At 55.7% G+C, this 23,723-nt stretch overlaps 10 protein-coding genes across 10 annotated transcripts; 7 read left to right on the top strand and 3 right to left on the bottom strand.

Moving 5' to 3' along the window:
* Positions 1-479: 479 nt before the first annotated feature.
* PFLUO_LOCUS3567 (uncharacterized protein) lies at positions 480-1,874 on the top strand (the record flags this gene model as incomplete). The annotated part of the gene is made up of 1 exon (XM_073780827.1): positions 480-1,874. One exon carries the CDS (start codon positions 480-482, stop codon positions 1,872-1,874), a length of 1,395 nt encoding a protein of 464 aa, XP_073637643.1.
* A 448-nt stretch (positions 1,875-2,322) lies between these two features.
* PFLUO_LOCUS3566 (uncharacterized protein) lies at positions 2,323-4,178 on the top strand (the record flags this gene model as incomplete). The annotated part of the gene is made up of 2 exons (XM_073780826.1): positions 2,323-2,438; positions 2,501-4,178. 2 exons carry the CDS (start codon positions 2,323-2,325, stop codon positions 4,176-4,178), a joined length of 1,794 nt encoding a protein of 597 aa, XP_073637642.1.
* Positions 4,179-4,480: 302 nt separating this feature from the next.
* On the bottom strand, positions 4,481-7,308 carry PFLUO_LOCUS3565 (NET1-associated nuclear protein 1; the record flags this gene model as incomplete). Its single annotated transcript, XM_073780825.1, has 3 exons — positions 4,481-6,159; positions 6,231-6,985; positions 7,043-7,308. 3 exons carry the CDS (start codon positions 7,306-7,308, stop codon positions 4,481-4,483), a joined length of 2,700 nt encoding a protein of 899 aa, XP_073637641.1.
* Positions 7,309-7,485: 177 nt separating this feature from the next.
* PFLUO_LOCUS3564 (DNA-directed RNA Polymerase II subunit L) lies at positions 7,486-7,877 on the top strand (the record flags this gene model as incomplete). The annotated part of the gene is made up of 4 exons (XM_073780824.1): positions 7,486-7,521; positions 7,581-7,639; positions 7,689-7,775; positions 7,835-7,877. The coding sequence occupies 4 exons, from the start codon at positions 7,486-7,488 to the stop codon at positions 7,875-7,877; spliced, it is 225 nt and encodes a 74-aa protein (XP_073637640.1).
* Positions 7,878-8,310: 433 nt separating this feature from the next.
* On the top strand, positions 8,311-10,365 carry PFLUO_LOCUS3563 (uncharacterized protein; the record flags this gene model as incomplete). The annotated part of the gene is made up of 6 exons (XM_073780823.1): positions 8,311-8,457; positions 8,512-8,601; positions 8,660-8,764; positions 8,816-8,960; positions 9,016-9,027; positions 9,077-10,365. 6 exons carry the CDS (start codon positions 8,311-8,313, stop codon positions 10,363-10,365), a joined length of 1,788 nt encoding a protein of 595 aa, XP_073637639.1.
* Positions 10,366-13,256: 2,891 nt separating this feature from the next.
* On the top strand, positions 13,257-14,888 carry PFLUO_LOCUS3562 (sugar transporter-like protein; the record flags this gene model as incomplete). The annotated part of the gene is made up of 1 exon (XM_073780821.1): positions 13,257-14,888. One exon carries the CDS (start codon positions 13,257-13,259, stop codon positions 14,886-14,888), a length of 1,632 nt encoding a protein of 543 aa, XP_073637638.1.
* Positions 14,889-15,495: 607 nt separating this feature from the next.
* On the top strand, positions 15,496-16,302 carry PFLUO_LOCUS3561 (uncharacterized protein; the record flags this gene model as incomplete). The annotated part of the gene is made up of 1 exon (XM_073780820.1): positions 15,496-16,302. One exon carries the CDS (start codon positions 15,496-15,498, stop codon positions 16,300-16,302), a length of 807 nt encoding a protein of 268 aa, XP_073637637.1.
* Positions 16,303-16,730: 428 nt separating this feature from the next.
* Positions 16,731-17,108, top strand: PFLUO_LOCUS3560 (uncharacterized protein; the record flags this gene model as incomplete). Its single annotated transcript, XM_073780819.1, has 1 exon — positions 16,731-17,108. The coding sequence occupies one exon, from the start codon at positions 16,731-16,733 to the stop codon at positions 17,106-17,108; it is 378 nt and encodes a 125-aa protein (XP_073637636.1).
* An 802-nt stretch (positions 17,109-17,910) lies between these two features.
* On the bottom strand, positions 17,911-19,588 carry PFLUO_LOCUS3559 (translational activator for mitochondrial COX1; the record flags this gene model as incomplete). The annotated part of the gene is made up of 3 exons (XM_073780818.1): positions 17,911-17,935; positions 17,992-18,649; positions 18,712-19,588. 3 exons carry the CDS (start codon positions 19,586-19,588, stop codon positions 17,911-17,913), a joined length of 1,560 nt encoding a protein of 519 aa, XP_073637635.1.
* A 237-nt stretch (positions 19,589-19,825) lies between these two features.
* Positions 19,826-23,712, bottom strand: PFLUO_LOCUS3558 (uncharacterized protein; the record flags this gene model as incomplete). Its single annotated transcript, XM_073780817.1, has 4 exons — positions 19,826-20,596; positions 20,648-21,001; positions 21,062-22,413; positions 22,464-23,712. The coding sequence occupies 4 exons, from the start codon at positions 23,710-23,712 to the stop codon at positions 19,826-19,828; spliced, it is 3,726 nt and encodes a 1,241-aa protein (XP_073637634.1).
* Positions 23,713-23,723: the final 11 nt, after the last annotated feature.

Raw genomic sequence — 23,723 nt, 5'->3', positions numbered from 1 at the left:
CTTCCTCTCTCACCTGCTCACCCACTCAGCTGTCTTTTCTTCCTCTATTCTCTCTTCCTCCCCCCCATGCAGACATATTATTTCATACCCACTTTCTGTCTCTACCTGGCTGCATCTATCTTTCTGGCTTCCTGACCGGCTCTCACCTCCTGGTCTCGCCTCCCGAAGCTGTCTTCTCCTTGTACCGTGCGCCTATCCGGGGAGTGCCGATCAAGTGTTGTCTTCGATGGTGTCGCATCGCTTGATTCTCCTCTAAACCCCATCGCTCACCAGTATTCGTTCGCATTCCGTCGCAAACCATCCTGCCTCCTCCGTACCGCCGGCGGTCGTCTTACCGTCTGACACCCCCTCCCCGCCGATCCTCAGCTGCAACAGGCCGATCCGAGCGACCACCATGCGCCGCGTAATTCATCTCTAAGACACCTGTTCCCTAGAGTTAGCCGCTGGAGGACAGGTATTATTGTTCACTGCTGGTGAGTATGACGCGTACGGACGTCCAGTATGCCCATGAGATGGCTCGTCCGATTTCACGGAGTCGTGCCTCGACCGATTCCGAGTCGCTGTCGCCGTCGAAGAAGAATGGCCTCCTAAGCGCTCGGGGAGTCTCCAACGTCGAAGGCCGATGGACTGCTCACCAGAATGACACTCATCTGATGCCCCATGCTCCACTTGATCTGGATGGCGCGGCGCAAAAGTTGGACCCGTCCCCTGCCCTCTCCGAACAGTCGTATTCCCCGCCCGATACCAAACACCGCAGTTCGAAGACCTCGGGCAATCTTACGCCAGAGATTGGCGCAGGTGGACAATCATGGAATCAAGATTCTCATAATCTGATGACGGCGTCCTATTTCAATACATCCTCCGATGGATTGGACTATCGATCACAGAAGGGCAGACCAGCCAAGACAAAAGTTCACATCAAACCGATCCTCCGCAGGATGTCCCGGGATGATGCGCCGTCGGCGTCAATTGATCTCTCTCGGTCATCAACCGAGCAGGACGGGTTAGGCATTTATTGGAATCTCGATCGAGATCGGCGCCGGAGTGAGTCGCTCACGGGAAGTACGTACCGAAGAACAGCATCCGGTTTACATCACCGGTCTACCAGTGGGGCGTCTCAGCTTTCCACGGGCACCGGCTCGAGTATTAGCAAGCCGGGGTCGCAATATGTCCACCCTATGCGGCAGACGCCCAGCGCGTTCACACCACCGTTAGGCCAGTCGTATCAAGCGTCGGCCCATGAAAGCGACCTCGAAGATGATAGCCCCGAAACCGAATCTCCAACTTTGCCCGGTTCGGAGACCCAGCGCACCCCGATGTATGCGTCTTCGTCAGGGCCGCCCCCACGACTGTCACTACACGTTCAAGACGATTCCTTTACTCGATTGTCGGGAACTTCACAAACCAACATCGCCAGCCGGCCTTCGTTTGGCTATTCCAGAGACAATGGGAGCACATTGGACACCGCATCTCCGATCTCGAGGACGTCTCTTGACTTTGCCTTTCGATCGCGCACACGGACAAGCACCGACCCCATTTCTCGAGCGGTCGCAATTCAAGCCGCTCGCCAAGCGTTCGAGGAGAAGGAAGCCGCCAAGACTCGCCGGCTTGAGAAACAGCAGATCAAAGCGGAAGAAAGACAAACGCGGCGTCGGGAGAAGCTGTCCCCAAACCGCGACTCGGCGGCTGTACATCCTGATCAAGAGACGTCCGAGAAGACCAAGCGGCCCCCCCAAGCCAGCCCTCCGAAATCCCACGAACGGCAACCCTCAGCATCCTGGAAATCCCAGTCAAAGAGCACCTGGATGCTCTTCGTGACGTGGGTGCGAACCCGGGTGTTTAAGCTGCGACGGAACGCACGAAAGCTTCGCTAGTATCCTCCTTTTCTCCATTTCTGTCCATAGCCCACTAGCGAGCGCGTTATTCCCTTTCTCTTCGGAGTCGGCGACTGGCGTCCGGCCATTTGTGGCCACTTTCTTTTTTCTTTTGCACAGCGGTCTTTCTTTTGGGTGGGAGTTGTTAAGTCGCAGGACGATAAACATTTCTTAAGATTTGGACAGTGTCTGACTGTCCTCTTCAATTCAAGCAATACAATCCAGTTCAATGCTACAGTTCCCAGTCTCTTAGTTAACTCGTCACGTGACCAAACTGCATCTTGTGCGCTTCTGCCTCCCCTTCCTTGCTCGCCCATTTTCCCCTACGGCGCACCGCGACAACCACCACCACCTTGCTAGCTCCACACCAGCTCCTCGCTGCGTGGCTCCGCAAAACAGCTTTCTCCCTCTCCGCCCCCCTCCCACCTCCCCGGGAGTCTCTTCCGCCATGGTGTACGACTGGGCGGGGAAGCGGGAGATCTGCTACCAGATGTATATCCAGGACAAGAAGGCCCTGGAGGATATCATGGAGCACATGCGAACCGCCTATCAGTTTGCGCCGAGGTGAGTTGAGACATGTCTGCTGTCCGAGACTGGCCACTAAAATAATCATGTTCTCTTCACAGTAAACGCGCCTTCCAAAACCAGTTCAAACGCTGGGGTTTTCCGTCGAAACAGAACCCTGCCCACAAAAATGTCGAGCTCGTTGCGCGAATCAAACAGCTCTGGGAGACGAATACAACACAGCGCGACATGCTGCGGATCTTGAATGAGGAGGGCTTCGATATCAAAGAAAGAGAGTTGATGCGTGTGCGCGCAAAAAATCGCTGGCTTCTCCGTGTCCCAAATGGGATGAAGTCCCAGTCTAACGCTGGAACGCGAATGACCCATCTAGAGGACGAAGGCTTGCTTGCACTACAACAGGAAGTATACAAGAATGATGATGGATTCGACGATGACACCTCCCAACCTCCCGAATCAGCTGGTAATCATTCCGCGTCGCCTGGTCTGACGCCTGAGGTGATCGCGAAACGCAAAGAGCGCCTTGAACGTTTGAAGACAGAAAGTGCAGAGCGGTGGGCCTCGAGAAAGCGTCGCCGCCGTACTCGTGGGTGGGCCGGTTTGCCAGCGGACCCCCCGGGGCCTCCACGCTTTCCATCGGAGACCACCATTGATGAGAGTAAGCAGTACCTCAGCCTAGACAACGCCATGTACCGTCAAGTGCGGGATCACTTCCAGCGAATCTGCGAGGAAGCCGGCTTCATTAAAAAAACAGCGGCAGGGCCGGAGCGATGGCAGGCCGCCAAGGACCGATTGATTCAAGAATCCCCCCATCTTCAACAAGTCTTCAATACCGAACCAAACCAGCGCGATGCGAAAACCCTTGCCCTCGATGTAGTCTGCACTGACGTTACGAAACGCATGAGAACACTGGAGCGTCGAATGACGATAGCGGAGGCCAAGAACGCTCTGGGAATCAATCCAGAGGAGAGCCGCCAGATTCGCAACGCCTTCTATGATATTCTCAAAGCGGACCACTTTACTAGCAAGCTGGAGGCGGGCGATGAACACTGGCAGGAGATGAAAGAGCAATGGGTCCGGAATTCTGAACTTCTGCAGCGGATTTTGGCTCCGGGTCCCGCAGACCCCGACCACACTACCGAAGTGAAGAAGGCCCTGGAAGTTCTCTGCCGCGATGTAATGAAACGACTTCGCGACGAACAGACGAAACGAGACCCTGCACGCAAGCGATCCGGCGAGCACACGGGGTCCCCAAATCCCCCTCTCACCAACAATGCTGTTGGGGGGAACATGCTGGGCAATGGGATCAGTAATGGCATTAGCACTCTTGCATCCCAGGCGCTTGCGAGCGCGCCTATCAGCGCAAATGAGATTGGGGATATGCAGATCGACCCTTCTTTACTCCAGGCGGCTAACGACCCGTCCTTTTCAGCAAATACCCAGCATGATACGGGCAATGCATTTGATTACGTGGACCCCATGCTTAACCCAAGCCTCCTCCATACTCCGATCTATCTACAGATCAGTCCCCAGAGCCAGGTGCCGGGGGTAGCATCCAAGACCTGGGCGGAAAAGCTAACGACCAGGTCTATCGACGAGTTGAGGCAATTCGCTGCTGCTCGGTATCCGTACTCAACTATCACCAAGATTGAAGGCATTGATCGAGATGAGCAGGGGAATGTGATCCCATTTCTCATTGACGAAGATCATGAACTGGACGCATACCTGACCCATGTGCATGGAAGAAAGGCGTCACTGGTTTTGACCTTGGGCCAGATTTAGGGAGGGATTCTTTTTGTACTGGCTACTGCGAAACCAGCGCACTTATTCACGGGCTACACGACCTCGATCGGCTCCGGATATCATGATACACCTAATCATTCACATAAAAATGCTCTTTCTATCCGAGCTAAATTAGAACATGTTCCACAGTCCGGAGAGCTTGTAAACATCTTTCTTACATCACTGCCTGCCAATGCTATGTACAATGATGCCGAGAATAGGGACAGTCACTTTTGTAGGATCATGGTATATACCGAGAAAAATGAAAGGGAGGGTTCATCACTGCCGCCAGCAGTAGAATCTCACTTGGCGCCGAAAGACTGAACCACATTCCTAAAGAGAACGCTCATAGCAGGTAGAGAGAACGAGGGCGTGCTCCCAAATACACTGGCCAGCCCCTTGGCCTGTGATGAAGAATCCAGGTCGACAGGTTGTGCGGGATTGCGCTCATGTGTCCGACTGAAAAGGCTCGTCAATCCAGAATCGAGATGGTGGGATGAATCCCGAGTCTGGGTGGTTTTCTGAACTGTTGTTTCCTCGCAGCCCAAGCGCTGCACATGAGCTGCCGCATCGATGACAACGTAGTCGCCGGAAGAGGCATCCGAAAGCAATGCGAGTGGACGGTTTCGCAAATGGTCCTGGAATACCAACTGGAAGGATGGGACATCGTAGATGCGCATGTGAGACCGATTCTTGCGTCGTTTCTTGCTTGAATCACTCGAAGAACCATCGGCTCCCCGAGCTACGACTGCAAAGGTTTGATTGCGAGGGTTCACCGCGAGGAGCTGGGGGTTTCCGGAGGAAGAGGAACCGGTCGATTCTGATGACTGAATGGTTCTGACAATGTCGTCGACTGTATCCCACACAGTTACCGAGTGAGTGGAGGAAATGATGAGATATTTGCCCAGGAAGCTCATCGCACAGGGCTCGCCATGGAAAGCCCCAGTTCTGCGGTACTGTACCGTACAACTTCGCACATCGATCAGAAGGACAAGACCGCCAGTCGCAGCAGATTCTGCAGAGAGACAGATGGCAAGAACAGACCCATCCTCCGAGAAAGCGAGGCAAGCCGTGTCAAGAGATGTAGTCTGGGCGCCACCGAGGAAACCCTTCAAGTCAATAAGACCGCGGCACTTCCATGTATCTAGTTGCACCTGGGGCTCATCGTTTGCCTTCAAGCCACTGCGATACCTTGCAGTAGGGCACCAGAAACGAACAAAGGCATCTTCACCGACGGTCGCAAACTCATGAGCACCCGGACGGGACACAAGTCCCAACAGGGCGGAGTGGCGACCGTCAGAGAAATGGGGTCCATCCACGCGTGTGACCAATTCCCAGGTATCAGAGGAAGTGCTCCACTTCCAGAATTTCAGAAACACCTCCGAGCGACAAGGCTTAGCGGAAGCGACGTTTGAGACAGTGGAATCAACGGCCTCGGTGTCTTGAGAATGAGGAGTCCAGGTATCGGTAGTTGCTAGCCACTTGCCATCATGCGCGACATCGAGATATCTGACATCTGGTGCCAGTATTGGAGACCCTTCTGGCCCAATGTTTAGTGTGGTGGCGTTGGTTCGCGTCAAAGCCTGACGCGCAATATGGCAATTGGAGCGGATGTCGTAAGTTTGGAGCACGGCGCGACTTGCCGGCTGAGAATCATATTGGGAAGACTGATGGGACGCCGGCACAGCAACGAGCAATTGTTCTGCGCGTTGCGGATGTAGCGCGGCAACAACCGGCGAGTTGATCGAAGACGGCTCCGGGCACAGCTGCAGTCCGGTAATGGTGGCAGAAGGTTGAAGTTCTCGGGCCGACAAAACCATGACCGAGTTGTCGGCTAGTTTCACCACGTAGGAATCGCCTCCTGGGGAGACGACAATGTTGCATACTGGCGAGGAGAGGTGAGGAAGGAATTGCTTGCGGCCCGTATCCAATTGCCAAAGGACCATTACCGACTCTTCTCCTCCTGACATGATATAGTTACCTAGAAGGGATTGTTAGCAAAACGAAGAAAAGAGCGTTTCTCCCAATACCAGTGAGTGTGAGTGCACATACCATCTTTTGACCAGCGCACGGCATTTACAGGACCCCGATGCCAATGCAACTTCCGAGAAACTGATTTCTTTTCCGCGTCGCGGCCGCTCTCCTGACCAAACAGTGTGTTGAGAACATCTTGGTAGATCAAAATGGAACCACCACTTTCTCCGACGGCGAGGTCGAGCGGATAAGAGCCTTGAAGTGTGTTTCGGGATTCTGACGCATTGTCCCGCAAATGGAAACATTTCGAATGCACCGGAAGACTCGCCTCTTTCCAAGTATATTGTACAGACTGGATGCTCTCAGGGTCCAAGCTTGTGGTGGTGCCCATAATCAGATTATGGCCATCCGCCGCGACGATGACTCGACCCTCTCGAGCAATTGTGAAGGAGCTGATCCGCTTGGTGGTCTGCATCACGACCACGCCCTGAAGCTCTTCATCACCCAGAGCATTCACCACGATCTGCCGCTTTCCTTCCTTCTGCTGCAAGGAGAAGAACAAGACGTCAGGATGATCCGCGCGTTCGTTCACAATCAAGTCACCCGCGATGGCCAAACAGTCGGAGCCCCAGCGCGCCAGCTGTTTCCCAGACTGCCAATGCCACTTGGTCACGAAGCCGGAGGATGTGAAGATATAGAGATGCTCGGGGTCGACCGGACAGATTCGGAACCCGATGACCTTATGGCCGGCCTCCACTTGCAGAGTACGCACTAGGCGCGAGGTAGTGGTTGCGTAGACTTGAACGGCAGTTTCGAGCCCGACAAAGAGATAACTATGGCCGAGGTGGTTAGCAGCATGCTCGCGAACAGCCCAGAAAGACATCACTCACGCCTCATCGGGGGTCACCAGAGGGTCCAGATTGGTGTAGCGCCCGCCGACCGGACGATCAAAGAGCCATGGCCGTGTCTTCTTGGATTGAATATCCGACGACTGGACGGCGAGCACGTCTTGCGCCTGGCTGCTGGGCTTGTCGATCGAGACGGAGTTCTCAGAGAACCGACGTCGCTTGACACGGTCCTCATTGGGAGTGGGGGCTTTGTCAGAGGCGGCATCGCTGAGCCGAGAGCGTTTCTGTTTCCGTGCAGAGCCCGCCATCTTTGTTGCGACAACTACATTTAGTCTTTCCCGTTGACTTTTTTTTTTTCCCTTTGAAGGCGGGCCCAGTCGGCAGAACCGACTTGGTTTACATAAGCAGGGCCCGTGATCCGGCGAGGGTAAAAAAAAGCGTCTTTCTCCTTCATCGTTCAAAATCGACTCAGACCCTCGTTCAGCATGATCATTCCCGTCCGTTGCTTCTCCTGCGGCAAGGTATGATGAATTGGCCCTCCCTGGGAGGTTCCCCCACCAGCCACTAACTCACGCGCTAGGTCGTCGGCGACCTGTGGGAGCGCTACCTGCAACTGCTAGATGATGGAGTCCCCGATGGGTGAATGTTCCAAGCCCCCATTCTGTCTGATCTCTTCTAACGTGCCCAGCGACGCTATGGACCAGCTTGGCTGCCGCCGCTACTGCTGTCGGCGGATGATCATGACCCACGTTGACCTGATCGAGAAGCTTCTTCGGTGAGTCTAGCCTTTGGCGCAGTCCTGTCCGAACACCACACTCATCATCTCCTGCATAGGTACAATTCCGCCGACAAGGATCGGACCAAAGCCCCGGTATAAACCTCCGCGATCGCCGGACTTTTCCTCGATGGAGCCCTAGGGTCTGACCTGGCCGACCGTGAGTGGAGGAGAGCCACCAGACAGCATTGTCGGGATGGACAGGTCCGTCCATTCATGCATTATTTTGGCGTTGGATCTGGCGTTGGGCAGGGTGTGGTGTACTGAACAAGCGCCGTGATGCCCTAAGTGGCATAGTCCGGGGGCTCACCGCGCGGGCGCTGAGTGGCCCGAATGCATTGCTCGTCACGCCCCGGCGCCTAATCATGATTATTGTTCACCATTGCCAATACATTTATTATCTTTTTCTATGGACATAGTCTACCTAGGCCTAGGTAGTGATAGTGGCCCGAGCTGTTAAGCGGGGAAGGAGGCTGTCAGCTCATCTTTCTTTCTTCCTCTTCTCTCATCCTTCCTCCCCCCATCCCCGAGCAGGATGGCCGTCCAGTCCCCGCCGTCCGTCGTGTCCTATCGCGCCGAGTCGTCGATCGACGCACTCGCCATTGCAGAGTCGTCGTCGAATGGCGCGGTCAATGGAGCCATGGAGATGAAGAGTAGCGAGAATGCCCAGCCAGAGCTGACCGTATGTGCACGCACCAGCTGGCCCGCGATCCGTCTCTGACAAAGGAAATACTAGATTCAAACCTCGCCTTCGTCTCACAACAGATCGGACGACGATGAACCGCCCCAGTCGGTGATTCATGCTCCGCCGGGATTTGGCGACTTCGTAAGACCCTCCCCAGCAATGATATGGGCATTGCTTACCCGAGCCTCCTTTCCCCTAGATCAAGATGCAGGATGAGCCGGCGGGTGCGGCCGACGAGGAGGAAGAACAGTCACCAAGCTCAGGACTCACTGGCTCGACGACGGTCTCGGATACGCCCAGGCGCGTGCGTCGTCCCATCCCGAAAACACATCACAATCCACTGATCGATTTATAGTATGGCCACAGTCCGGTGTCGCCGCCGCCGCTCACGACGACGATCACTGCCGCCAAAGATTGGTCAGACCGCGCGACGCCTCGGGCCCAAACAAGACATGAGTTTGAAGAAGCCGGGCGACGTACGCGCTCAAGCAGTCTCGAAGGTATGTGATCCCCCACGATGCAACAGACTCTTCCCGTTACTGACCCAGTTTGAAGATATACCCGAAGGTGCGCAAGTTGCGGAGATATCAGGACAAGAAATCTGACCGTTTGTTAGGCAATCTTACTGGGAAAGAAGCCGAAATCAACGCGCTAAGGACCGCCCTCGCCGAATGCTGGACACTCTGCAATACGTTGGCTAGTTTAGGTTATATCAATCGAGAACGGCTGCCCAAGTCCCATGAGGACGAAATGCAAGAGGATGCGTGGCGGTCATGTTGGCGGTTGTGCCAGAAACTCTACGACACGCGTGATGATGATTATGCATCGCAGGTGAATCCCACCCTGGACCTGTGCCGAGACTTCTGTCAGGCGTTATTTGAAGTTCGAGTGCGCGATAGTGACCTGGCGGACTCGGTCTTGCGCGTGAGCTTTGAGCTCAATAATCATCTTTTTAATACGCACGATCGCAATCTGCCCGACGCGTTTCGAGAAAGAACGTTGGATTTTTACATTACCCTGTGCCATCGTCTCATGAAACAACGAACCCGATTGACCGAAACTGACTCCCTCCTCAGCGCGTGTTGGGCCCTGGCGGAGATGCTGTTTAGCATCCGCCAGAGCAAACGAGAAGGCAGACCGCTGGATGAAGACCTGCTCGGGTCGGCGGTGCAAGCATGCTGGGAGCTCTGCGACATCTTCCGCGAGGGCTGGACGCTCCACAGCCTGCGCAATTCTGACCGAGGGACGCCGCGGCCCAGCCAGACGACCTTCACCCAGGCATTCCATCAAGCGACTCAGCCCGAGATGGACTTTGTAGATGACTCCTTGGGCCAAGCGGGCAATCCCGAGACTCCTACGACCATATTCGAGGATATGGTAACGATCTCCCCGGATGAGGCGCCGGTTCCAAATATCCTTGTACTCGGGCACGGCAGCGGACATAGCGCGCATGCCAAGTGGTCCTCCAACGCGTCAAGCATCTCCGAGAAGTCACGATCGTCGGGGCAGACCGCATCGTCCTCCAACACGGTGACCACCGTGTCCGAGGACCCCAATTTCATACGACTCAAGATCCTGATCACCAAAGCCGCCATCAACAGCGGCTATCAGCGGGTCGGCGCGCAGAACCTCTCGTCCTTTGTCAAGTCTCTTTCGTCCGACGCGTTCGGGACGGCGCCCTGGCAAACCGCATTGCTGAAGAACTATCGCAAGCTGGTGACCTATGATCCCGCATTCCGCACGGCCGGCCAACAAGCCCGAGTCAGCGCGGTGGACGTCGCGCAGGCGTGTCACGCGATGGTGCACGGCGGGCAGTACTCGTGGCTGCGCGACCTGTATCGGCTGGTCTTCGGCTTCCACATGGAAGAAGCGATGGGGCGCAAAGGGGTCATGATCCAAACATAACGCCGCCCCCCCTTGTAGAAGGACGGGGCCGACTCGCATTGCACGCGTAGGACCTCATACTGGCCCCAGGGCGCAAGAGTGGGTTGAGGCTGTCTCTCACGCGGTCTCGCCTCGGCTAATAAAGGGGATCCACCGCGGAAACAATAATAATCTAACATGACTCCATCGGTCATCGGTTCGGAGGCCGTCACTAGGTGCACAGAATAATGATAATGATAATTCAATCAGCTCCAACCATGGCCGTTTGCCCTTGTCCGGAGTATCTTATTGCCCTGCCATGTCGACCAAGTCGTATACGCCGAGATTATCATTCTTTGATAGTGGAGAGTGGTGGATATAGTGATATCCTCTTGCTCTGCTGCCCCTGACGATCGCACGGCTACGGTGCCATGAGAGTTCATCGGATGCACCTACATCCATTGCATAATCTCGAGATCGACTTCTGGGGGTTTCTAGAATGCTTCTTCTGTCGGGAAGCCGTGCACAGACAGACAGACAGACGTACGTGCACGATCTACTAGGGAACTACAGTACCCAGTACAGTATGCCTCTGGTACAGCAGTAGTAACCAAAACACCTCCGATTCTGGAGCTCCGAGACGAACCGACCTCAAGCCGTGCCGTGCCAGGGCTCCCGAGACCAATTGGTGTTCCACCCCCACGGCGCACGAATTTCCGTTCTGGCCCCTTGCACTGACATTACCTCTTCAAGAGAACGGCGGTTGGGTCCGAAGAAAAAAAACTCATCGTTAGGACATGCCACGCGAAGTGAGCTCGGTTTCATCCACTCTTCCGTCCTTGGGTGCGATTGTTATCCACCTGGGCGAGGTCGTCGCAGACACAAGACGGCTGACGTCGGCCAAGCCCGCGCCGGGATGGAAATTTTCTTTTACCCGATTTTTTCTTCTTCCATAATCAAAACTCCACTTGCGACACCCTGCGCATTGTGCCTGTTTAATTAGAGTTAAACGCTTGAGAGTTCGCTCGCAGAAGCGCCGTAGTGGCAAACTAGTAGAAATTTTTTTACTTCTTCAAATGCACTCACGTGAGTGGTCGAGGGGTTTGCGGACGGCGACTGGCGTAGCCGCCTTCCGGACGCCGATGACGACGTGGCCGAAGCGGTCTGTCAGGGGAGAGAATGAGGGGAGAATCTGGAGGGCCGGAGAAGGAGGGGCGGGCAAAGGTGGTGGGGGACTCCACGGCCTCATCGAACAGCGAGTCATTCCGAAGCGACCCTGGATGGCGGGATTAAGAATCCGCACGGCCTAGCGAAAAGATTGGACGTTCCCGCCGCCGCCGACGCCATCCTTCATGGGCAACCTCTCGGGGTCGCCTCGGCATCTCGTTGAGAGTGGCTCGGACACCCCCGGGTCGCCCTACCTCTATGGGCGTTGAAGAGTGCTGTCCACGTCGGACCGGTAGCAGTTCGGGACAAGCCGGCCTGCCCTGGGAGGTCTGACCAGAGGCATCAATCCCGGTGGGGTGATTCGTTGCATTTTCAAGCCATCTACGACATCGCTTTGGCCTGTGAGCTCCACCGGGCTGGTGGGTCATCCTCAGGAAAGTTGTGCGGTCTGTTGGTCTTTTCTCTTTCCCGGTAGGACTGGCGAGACGGAAGAAAAAAACCACGCCTACTGAGAGTCAACCATCCCATCGCCTGCGACCAAGGGTGTATTGCGCCCTGTCGCTGCGCACCGCCGCCACCATGGCACTCTTTAAGGTTGACTCCCGAGGAGCAGCGGCTGTGGCTTTTGGACCGGAGGCGGCATACTTTCCTTGGCCGGGTATTGGGTCGGAGCCGCAAGAGGAAAGTACGGCATGCACCATGGGTCGTCACGCCACAGGCGCCTTAACCTCAGGGACTCCCACCGACCCACCGTGGCGACCCACCATCGCGTGCCAAGCGGCTGCTTTAGGCGTTCGGCAGCGAATGACGCTTGTCGGACGTGGAAGGTATGCCGTTACGAGGCTCCCGCGTCGTCATTTGGGGTCCCCAGGCTGGCGCTTGAGTCGGCGGCGGCTCATGAGGCTCCACGCCGTGAAATAAGAGAGGGCGGGAATCCCCCGATTCTATGGCCGGGCGCAGAGGATGGCAGGTCGCGAACCGCGAGAGAGGGCCGGGGAGTGGGGGGGGGGGGAGGGGAGGATGGGAGTCCTAAGAATAATTTAATCAGGAAGGATGCAAAGATGATGAAGTAGGGATGTATTCATTGTATCGGGGAAGGAAGGCGAGTGCGGGAACGGAGAAAAGCCGGGGGGCGTAGGTCAGCCGGGGGAGATGGCCGGGGGGCCAAGGGGAAAACAGGCAACTCGGCCGGGACGGGGAGCAGTCCGGGGCACCCGCACTTTCTTCACCGCGCGGAGTGTCTTCTCTCGGGGCCTCTCTCTCTCCAGATCTGCTCGATTGTCTTCTCTATGCGTGATCGAATTCAAATCATTCACGAGGATTTGATTCACCATCACCGCGACTCCTACTCCGACTTCTAGAGATGATCTCGGATAGGCTAGTAACCCGTCCCTGGCACCAATCACTATCCCACTCCATCCTGCCGTCTCCGCCACGCCCCACCACAATAGTCCCGGAATTTTCAGCACCTTGGTTCGGGGGGGCGAACTCCACTCACATGTGGGAGCGGTTGAAGGCCTTTTTTTATTTTTAATTTTTTTTTTTTTCTTCTTCGCCGGGGTTGGTTGGGTTGCGAGATCTATAAAGGAGGGGGGATGCTGCCATCCCCCGGATCCTGTTGATGTTGCATCCCCCTACTTTCTTTCTCTTTTTTCTCTCATACCTAGTACAAAAGGTGTTCCCCCACCTTTGTATTATACCTTTCCCTTCTTTTCTTCTTCCTGTCCCTCCTGGGTAGAGTGGTCAAAGGTTAACATTCGTCCAATATGTGGACAAACGCATCCGGCTTGCGGGGCCGCAAGCTCCGCCTCGCCATCACCTTCACCTCCGTCGTGGGCTTCTCCCTCTTCGGTTATGATCAAGGCTTGATGTCTGGTATCATCTCGGGTGACCAGTTTACCAAGGAGTTCCCGCCGCTGGCCAATCCTGCCCACCCGGATCTCCACCCGGGCCTCGTTTCCCATGTCTCGGTCCTCCGCGGTGCGGTGACCTCCTGTTATGAGCTCGGTTGTTTCTTTGGTGCCATCTTTACCCTCTCCTACGGCGAACGCATTGGCCGGACGCCTTTGCTGGTGGCCGGTGGCATCCTCATGATTCTCGGTACCCTGATTTCCGCCTCTGCTTTCGGCCCCCACTGGGGTCTGGGCCAGTTCGTCATTGGCCGGGTCATTTCCGGTGTCGGAAACGGCATGGACACGGCCACCATTCCTGTCTGGCAGTCCGAGTGCTCCAAGGCTCACAACCGTGGGTTCCTCGTCTGCTTCGAGGGTGCCATCATCGCCGTCGGCACCTTTGTCGCCTACTGGATCGATTTCGGCCTCTCGTACGTGAACACATCGGCCCAATGGCGCTTCCCGGTCGCTTTCCAGATTGTCTTCGCCATCATGGTGAGCGTCGGCGCTCTCATGTTGCCCGAGTCCCCGCGCTGGTTTGTCATGCGAGGCCATGACAAGGAGGCCTGTGAGGTGCTGGCCATGCTCAACGATAGTCAGCCCGACGCCGAGGACGTGCTTGCGGACTTCAACATGATGAAGGCCGATCTCAAGGCCACCGAGGGCAACAAGGCCAGCTGGAGACAGTTGTTCACCTTTGGCAAGACCCAGGAATTCCAGCGCATGATGATCGGTTGCTCCGGCCAGTTCTTCCAGCAGTTCACGGGCTGCAACGCCGCCATCTACTACTCGACGCTGCTTTTCCAGACGAACCTGAACATGGAAGGCAAGCTCTCGTTGGTCCTGGGTGGTGTTTTCGCCACGGTCTACGCGCTGGCTACGATCCCATCTTTCTTCATGATCGAGAAGGTGGGCCGCCGCAACCTGTTCTTGATCGGTTTCCTGGGCCAGGGTTCCAGTTTCATCATCACCATGGCCTGCCTGATCGACGCGAACACGCAGAACTCCAAGGGTGCCGTCGTCGGCATTTTCCTGTTCATCGTCTTCTTCGCCTTCACCACGCTGCCGCTGCCCTGGATCTACCCGCCCGAGATCAACCCGCTGCGCACCCGTACCATGGCTGCGTCGGCCTCGACTTGCACCAACTGGATCACCAACTTTGCCGTGGTCATGTTCACGCCCGTCTTCTCTTCCGCCAGCCCCTGGGGTATCTATCTCTTCTTCGCCCTGGTCAACTTTATCGCCATTCCTTTCGCCTGGTTCTTCTACGTTGAGACCGCGGGCCGTGACTTGGAGGAGGTGGACATCATCTTCGCCAAGGCCCACATCGAGAAGAAGTGGCCGTACCAGGTCGCGCAGGAGATGCCCAAGCTCACCATTGAGCAGATCGCTCAGATGTCGCAAGAGCTGGGCCTGGATCTGCAGGATCACCAGGTCGCTTCTGAAGCCGAGAAGGCCGAGATCGCCACGAGCAGTGGCGATAGCGAGAAGCACGTCTCGGATTAAACGCCTACCGGGTGACAAAAATCTGCATCCGGGCTATTATTTGCTTCGGAGTTCCATCCTGGAGACGGAACGCAGGAGCCACTCTGATGGATGGTCGAGTGTCTCGATCCCTCGCATGTCTGTTGTTATTTCCTTGCTATTTGAATGATCATGGTCATCATGTCGGCATGTGATGGAGGTCAATCACTGCCTTTTTTTCTTTTTCCTGTCCGATACCTTTTTCTTTTCCTTATTGACTTTGTATTGTCTGATGATTGGTGGTGCTATCAATTGCCAGCACGAAATTGGGTAGCCTGGATGAATCATCCTCGTTAATTATTATATCCTATAGATTTAGATCAATTTACCTGCACAGGTATTGATAAAAAGTCTTTCTTCCTCTTGTAACGATAATACCTGGAACCATAGTGGCTGTGCCCTGAGCGGCTGAGATGATTAGGCCATGTTCGGGGCGGAGGCTCTTAGTGGCCGCCGAGCCACAAACCGGATACGAGATTGTTCGTAAAAGGGGTCCAAGGGTCCAACAACCACTTTCTTCCCTGTTTTTTTTTTTGGTCTTTCATCCTCTCCTCTTGACACGCCCTATCTCTATAATCTATCGATCGAAATGAAGATCTCCTGGGTACCCACGTTCCTGCTTCTCTCCTCCGGGGTCTCGTCCCTATCGATCCCCAACCTGTATGACCTAGTCGCGCGTCATGCGGATCCCACCCCAGAGACCTCGGATCTGATCGATCTGGAGAAGCGACGGGGTGGCGGCGGAGGCCACTCGAGCGGCGGAGGTTTCAGCGGAGGAAGCAGTGGAGGGCGCACGGGCTCGTCCTCCGGCAGCAGCAGCGGCAGCCGCGGTGGCAGCAGTCGAGGAGGCAGCAGCAGTGGAAGCACGAGCTCATCCAGCAACGTGGGCGGCAGCACGAGTCGCGGATCCGGCGTCCAGCCCCAGTACGGCGGCGGTAGCTTCTACGCCGGGGGCGCAAGCACACCCTATCGCTCCGGCAGCAGATCCGGCAGCATCAGCCCGCACCTGGTGGCCGGCGCTGGACTGGGGTTCCTGGGGGCCGCCTTTCTGCTGCACGCCAACAGCTACTACCTCTACCCGTACCCGCATCATTACCTGTACAACGACCATGAGTACCTCGTGGAGTGCGTGTGCGCGCAGTACAGCGAGTGTGGCTGCGGCGACAACCAAAACCAGACCTACTACACCTCGCTTTTCCACGGGGAGCGGCCTGAGAACTCGACCAATGTTCGCGTGGTGGATGTCAATGGCACCGAGACCATCTATATCAATGGCACGCTGCCCAACGGGACCACAGCGACCAACGGGGCGTCGCCCGCAGGCACGGTGCCAGCGCATCTGGGCGGTTATCTGGTCACGGTGGCCGTGGTGGCTGCTGCAGTCTGGGGAATTTAGTTCGGTGCGGCTGCGATGGATGGATGATGAATTGATGGTTGCTTGATTGTAATTAGTCGCTGAGTGGTAGAAATCGTACGAGCATCAACCCTTCCTTCAATACCGTAACGATGGATGTAACGGGATTACCGTCGCGCCCGGCTCAAACAGGTTAGGCGCCGCCCCTGCCAATCTCGTTCCCCCTGAAACCCTCGCCCTCCTCGTGTCTTTTCTCTCTTCTCCTTCTCTTCTCCCATCCCATCCCAGTCTATCGTTTTTCCTGTCTTTGGACTCGCTCCAAACAGTGCCATTCATTTAACCTCCCATCGGGCCCGCATTCTTTTCTCCAGAAGCCCTAGTCACTCACTCAGTTTCACTCCCACATTCCGGCGAGTAAACAACATCTCACAACCACCAAACAACATCAATTTCCTACCACAACCACCACAATGCAGTTCACCAAGGCTCTGTTCTTCCTCTCGGCCATCGCGCCCGTCGCCTTCGCCGCTGAGGCCGCTCAGGCTGCTGCCCCAGCAGCCAACCACAAGACCCTCACTCTGTGGCCTGCGACCTACACGCCCACGCCCACCCCGACCAGCACCCCAACTCCTACCTGGACCCCGACGCCCACCCGCACCCCCACTAGCACTCCGCTTGTGTCCAGCACCCCTCTCACTACCTCCTCCGTCACCGTGAAGGTCAGCCCCTCGACGCCCGCGCCACCCAAGGCGACGCCCACCAACACGACCAACGGCGCCTCGTCGCTCAAGCTGTCCGGCGCTGTGGCCGCTGCTGCGATGGCCGTGGCTGGGTTCGTGCTGGCCTAAACGCATCTCACCACTTGACACGGGTGTCAATATTTGATCTCGCGGGTGGATCTTGAAGATCTCTTCCTTGACAGGCTGGGCGTTGGATAGAGGAACACACACACACAGAAGAAGCCATCTTAATTGGTGGTTGTGCGCACAACGGTTCTGCAAGCCCTCGGTCCCGCACTGGGGGACTGTTTCTTTTTTTTTTGGCTTCTTTTTCACATATTCTGCTTTTTTCCCCACCGATATACTTCTTTCCCTGGGTCACGGTGATCTTTAACGAGCTCTCCGACTTCTTGATGCCTACTTTATACCCTTTTTTTCTTCTTTTCCCCATTTTCAATCCGGCCCACTCAGGCTACGATGTTTTATATGCCTTGACTATGGGGATTCTGTTTTTCTTCTTCTTTCTGCAGGGATGCGTGCATCGCTGCGAGCGCTTCGGTGTCATACATCTTTTGGTCTCACGAGTGTAGGACTGATGAGCTTTTTTTACCTTTACCCTTTCTTGTGGCGGTTTTCTATGGTCTCGCGGCCCAGTATTTGTACACTTAGGGATTGCCCTTAATCCACCTTTTATTGGTACTTGTCTAAACTTCTCCTGACCAGTGGCTATGTAGACCCGGATCTTTACATGGGCCCTCGTAGATCGTACCATGATGAATCAACACTGCAATCCAAAAAGTTATTTGATCTAGATCATACACGAACGCCCCCGGGGAGCGGACGGAAGAGGGCTTGCATCCGCCAGAACTAAACAAATCTATCTACTTCATCCAGAGCCCAACATATCATACAGAATGCAATTGGCCAGCGCCTACTCCTTGAAAGTAGCCTCGTATCTGAGATTATATCAGTTAGTGGTCCGTTCGATCACACAATACGCCAGAAAACATACCTCTTTCCTCGGAAAGCCCACAGTCCCCAGTTCCCGCACGAAATATCATGGGGATCGAGGTCATTCAGATCCCAGCGCAGACTGCGGAAGATATTCTCGCCGGGCTCAAGCAGCATATCGAACTCGCCGGCACATTTCTCATGAACCCAGTTGATATCGCGTTCCATGTCAAACTGCGTGTAACCCGTACACAAGATGGGCAGTTTCGTCTCCAGCAATTGCGGCAGCGTCTCCTCCCACTCGTGCGAACTGGCGGGATGGCCCAGGCCAGGGTGGAAAAGCATAATGCAGTCGAGGTAGGGGTCGAACGGCTGGAAGTACTGCGCCTTGTACATGGTGTGGAAGTAGTCGACGTAGGTGCTGATCTTCATCTGGCCGCCCAGGCGATCTTCCACGATGGCGCCGAAGGGGTTCTCCGGCGTGCGCTCGGGCAGCGGGAACTCCGCATCGCGGTTGGCCATGCTCTCGGGGCCGATGAAAATGAGGTGCAGCATTGCGCGCGGGAAGATGTTTTGCAGCTGGAGCCACACTTCGCGGGGGAGGGAAGACTCGGCACGGGCGCCGAGGATAAAGATTCGGGCTGGCGGCGCCTTGAGGCGGAGGCCCTTCATGTCGGTGCCTTCACCGGACTTAGGGGGATGCAGGGAGTAGCGGAGAGCTAAGGACAAGAAATTTTAGCAGCTGCGCAAAAATGAATTGGGAAGAAGACTTCCGACTTACCGGTTACGCTCTTCAGTCCCTCCGCTGTCAATCGCCCATTGTTGCGCAAGCTGTAGGGACTCAGTTCATGCAAGACACTGGCAATGGTTTGCGGGTAGGTCAGCATGCGGGTGACCTGGCGCATGCTGCGATCGGAGTTGATCGCATCGTACTCGCGCGTGTAGAGAAAGGTATCCCAATTGGTCATGTTGATCACGAAACTCTCATCCTGCAGGCCGGGGTACGAGAACTCCGGGAAAAAGCGACCCGAGTGCAGGTCGTGGTCATCCTCGTTGATCTGGCGGATAGTGTCGCAGATCTCGAGATGGGCCTCGAAATCGTCCATCCAATGGCCTTCCGAACAATAAATGGGGACACCGCAGTCGGGGCATTCAAAGTGGGAGTGCGCGGGGGCAACACTGGTGCTGTCGCTTGTCTTGCGCGCTTCCGGATCGTGCGGCGAGACGGGGGCGCGGGTCTGCTCGTGGCTCGGGTGAGGGCAAAAGGCATTCTGCTTGATGAATTCCGCACGCTGGCGGATGCCTGGAGCGGGCGAGTTGGAGAACGAGTGGAACAGGTTGTTTGGTTTCAGGAGGGCTCGCGTATCGACGGAGGAACCGGAGGCCGTGGAGGCTGCAGCGCGCTGGGCGAGCGAAGGTGTCGAAATGGGGGTTGAGGACGGGCCTGACGGGCTGGAGACGGCCTTGCCTTGCTCTGGCAAGGTTGTCCCCGGTGAGCGTCCATTGCGTTGGGAGCCAAAGCTGCGGACCCAAGACGGAGAGACGGTGCACCTTGGTCGGGAATGGGGCAAGTGTGAGAGACGAATGTGGTGACTTGAGGCTTGAGGGCCCTTCCGGAGGCCCTGAAGGCACCGGGAACAGGTATAACCACCTGTCATGGTTGAATGGAGAGTGGGAGAGCAACGAAGTGGATGCAGCTGCGATGTTAGGGACTTCTTGCGGTGCACGTGATCTACGACAATATTTACTGCGGTGTTGGACACACTTCATCATGAGCACGAAGACAACTAAATATGATTGATGCGATGCAAGCCAATAGCATGTATGTGTGGCGTCAGAACAAATCTTGTACAATGAAATGAATAAACGAGCTGAAAAAAGAAAAACACCCTCCCTCAGAAGATGTCTTCGGCTAGGCTCCAATCCTGGTGATCTCGCGACTCCCAATACTTGCCATTGTGAGCCCAGTACTCCTCCCCAGTGATCGGTTCCCGAGCCCGAGTAAACCATTGGGGCTTGTACACCTCGCCGTTGATATCTCTCTCTTTCCGCTTGGCGCGTTGCTTCTCCTCCACACGGTGCTTCTCACTGGCGGCAAAATCGTACTCGCCGTCCTCCATGGCACGTTGATCAGGACGCAAACGAGTGTCGGTGGGCGGAAGCCATGGTTGCAGACTATCGGTGACCGCGTTGAGCGTGAGCACGAAGGGTGTCAGGTTGAACGGGATACCAGAAGGACGCTCGTGAGCCTGCCAGACCAATAACGTCTTGGCCGATTCCGGGTCTTGACCAGACACCGGCGCCTCGAAGCCCGGGGTGTGGCGGGCATAGATCTTGTCGTTCCATCGGCCGCCGATACTCCATTTGGGAGAGCCATCCCGGTCGACGACACGTCCGCTTACTTGGTAGGCGGAGGACGCCTTCCAGCCTCGAGGCTTGAAGTCCAGGTAACAGACCTCACCCGTCGTCCAGTTCTTGATTTCCATGAGACCGTAGTTGTCCACCGTGGGGTTGCCGGTGATGATGCCGATGACGGATGAAGTGACCTTCTTCCAGGTGTACAGTTCTTCGCCGCCGGTGATGGGCCGCAATTTCAGAAACCAAGTGCCCAGCAGGTTAATGTCGAATGACTTGCCGTAGAATTTGGATTTCAGAGAAGATTCGCCCTGCGCAGTTGTGAGTATAAATGCACCTCAAATTCCAGCATCGACACTTACCCAGTAATCCCATTTGGGCGATTCAGCCCACGCAGCGCCAATGGGCGGATGATGGCTGACCTGCTCAACAAAGAACCGGTAGCCCTTGTCGGGCCGGACGTACTCGAAAGTCTCGCCGAGGAGAGGGTTGAAGGGCTTTGCCACACGTCCAATGGTCGAGGCATATTCACTTGCCGCGTACGAGGCCACATAGACCAGACGCTCCATCGAGTCAGATCGATCCGCCGCGATATCAAGAAGGTCAGTATATTCCAGATCCTCAGCCACACGCTGCAACAGTGAAGTGGGCTCATTGAAAGAGACCGGAAGAGTCATCTTCGTCATGTCCTTGCCGATCATGGATTTCAGGATGCCCTAGAAACAACCAGTGTGAGCGTTTGTACGTCTATTTGGAGTGGTACGCAAAACACTTACCCAAAGAGAAATCTTGGGTCGATTGTCATTGTCCATCTTGAGCCGCTTTCGAATGGGTTCTTCATAACCCCTGAAGGACGGTTCAATGACAGAATATTTGACAGCACGGACCTCAGCACTCTCATTCTTCGGTTCTTCTTGATCCTTTGGCCCAACCTTGGTCAGATCCTCCACCTCGATCTCTCCGGCGTCGATAGCATCGAAAAACTCGTCCTCATCAGACTCGTCGTACAAATTGTCCATCTGGGAGGGCATAGATGGCTTTCGGTGAACGGTGGGTTCAACTGTCTGTTCGTTCGACTGGTTTGTCTCGGCCTCTGCTTCCGGAGTACGGAAATCGGGTTGGCTACTTTCCATAGACCTCTGGCCTTCCGCCGGCACGCGGAAGGGAGCGCCGCTGATAGAGCGGCTGCTGGCTGTTGCACTCTCCAAAGCCTCTTTCAGTGCTCTCTTCGTTCGTTTCCGCTTCTCTTCTGACTCGCCCATCTTGGATTGCAACTCTTCATGCTCGTGAGCGACTCGGGCCATGCTTTCCTCCCACATTTGGCGAAGGTGTTCCTCCCTGCTGAGGCGATATTGCCAGTGGGAGTCTCGGTCTCGCGAGATCTTGAGTAGATTCTGCACCAGGCCCTTCAGACTGCTGACGGCTGCTTCATACGCACCAAGAGCCTGGACGACTGCCGGGTCTGCAATCGTCATGTCTGGACTCTTCGACCTCTCAGCCTGCAACGAAGCAGCCACGTTGGCGAGGAGATCCAGTTGAATCTTGGCCGATTGTGCGGTGATATTGAGAGCATCTTTGTCGGTGGCGGGCATATCACGGCTGGAGCCATAGTCGCCATAGTCATCGTCGTCACCGTCGACATCGGTCGCCGTAGTGACATGGCTGATCACTCGGTTCACGTCGTTCTGTGCAGTGCTTTGATCATACGAGCCACCATAGGCGCTCTCGTCGTCTTTATCAAACGTCGTGCGAGATCCTTGCATGCTGAGGCTCTCACTACCACTAGGCACCGGGGGTGCTAGACCCTTGCCACTGGGTTTATGGGTCAGACCAGATTCAGATATGGTATCCGGCGCCCGTCCCTCGGACTGATCAATTTTGGCCTGACGCAGCACCTCCGCGTTCTTCGAGCGCTGCCGTTCTTCCTCCTTGGCTTCGTCCTTGGCCCACTGTATCGCATTGTTCAAGGCCCAAAACCAGCGCTTTGCCTCTACCACATGGTTTGCCTTGAGGTGGTATTTGACCGAGGATTTGCCGAGGATTTCAAAGCGGGTTTTGTCCTGCGCATCCATACTGAGTCGTGCAATCTTCATGTTGATCGCACCCCGACAAGCAGAGCCGGCATCGTCTTGAGACAAATCAGTATCATCCCGTTTGGTCCGGAGATGAGCAGCTTACCTTGATGCTTGTAGTAGCTCAGGACGCCATCCTCCAGCGCAAACCAGCGCAACTTGTAACCACTGGTGTAGTTCGTCCACTTCTTGAGATATCCCTTCATCTCCCGAGCATCTTTACCCGCAAGCGGCGCCTCACCCGTCGAAACTCTCCCGGCAAGTCCCTGAGCATTGTTGTTGCCAAGAATTGCCTTCTCCTGAATGCCTCGCTGCGCGATGACTGCGGCTGGTGATTTCTTCAGAATCGCCTTGGTCTTGTCATCCTTGGTGACATCTTGGGGTAACTTCCCCTTCTTATCACGCCGGAAGGGGTCCGCTCCGTGGGTGAGTAGAATCTGAATAAGTTGCCCGTCCTTGTTTCGGGCACCTTCGTGCAGGAGAGTGCCGCCCGATTGTAAAGTGGTCCGATCCGTCACCAGCTCCTGGCTGTTCACATCTATAATGCCTTCCACCCGAGGCTCTTCCAATAGCTTCTCAAGGTTCTCGTAGTCGTGCTTGGCAATCAGCGCTTGGATCTCCTGTGTCTTGGTATCAATGAACAGTGACCGAGACAGCTGCAGCTGCTGGAAAATCTCGGGCGTGCGGGCGACATCGAGGGCCATCTGGCCGCGATAGTTGGTGATCGCATCGTTGACCGAGGGCTGGCTCAGCAGGTCACGCACCAGAGGAACACGCCCCAACTGAGCGGCCAGGTGGAGGGGGGTGTTTCCTTCGCGATCCCGGGCGTTGATATCCTCTTCGTCCGCGGAAGACAGCACAAATTCGACCACCTCGGGCTCGGCACACTGGAGCGCCAAATGGAGAGCCGTAGTTCCATATAGAGCGTTCGCAGCTTGCGGGTCTTTGGTCTCCTTGATCGCTTTGGAGATCGCAATGGTGTCTCCGCTGCGCAGAATCTCAAAGAACCGAAATGTGCGAACAGACTGGTCCAGAGACATGCTGCTACCCTCTGTCTGGGCCACCGAGAGCACTTTTTCCATCGTGTCCGTGCTCTGGTTGGAGATGACAGGTTCGAGGGGTTCTTGGGAGGAGCCGCGGGCCGAGATGGTATCGAGGTTGGGTTGCTTGCGACGACTATGGCGGCTGGCGCTGCGCATGTGTCTCAAAGAGCCATTCGAGCGCAAGGAGCCGATTGACTGGTTGTCGGTATCGTCGTCGACACTGTCCTTATCTTCACCCTTGGACTTGTCCCGGTGGAGCAGGGTCAGCGCCAACGCGCTGCGGGAGCGTTTGTGGCTAGGATACGCTGGCATGTCAGCGGAGC

Source organism: Penicillium psychrofluorescens (assembly GCF_964197705.1).
Source record: "Penicillium psychrofluorescens genome assembly, chromosome: 2".
NCBI classification, from domain to species: Eukaryota; Fungi; Ascomycota; class Eurotiomycetes; order Eurotiales; family Aspergillaceae; genus Penicillium; species Penicillium psychrofluorescens.
Note: the sequence above shows the minus strand (reverse complement) of the source record. Positions and strands in the feature narration are given on the sequence as shown.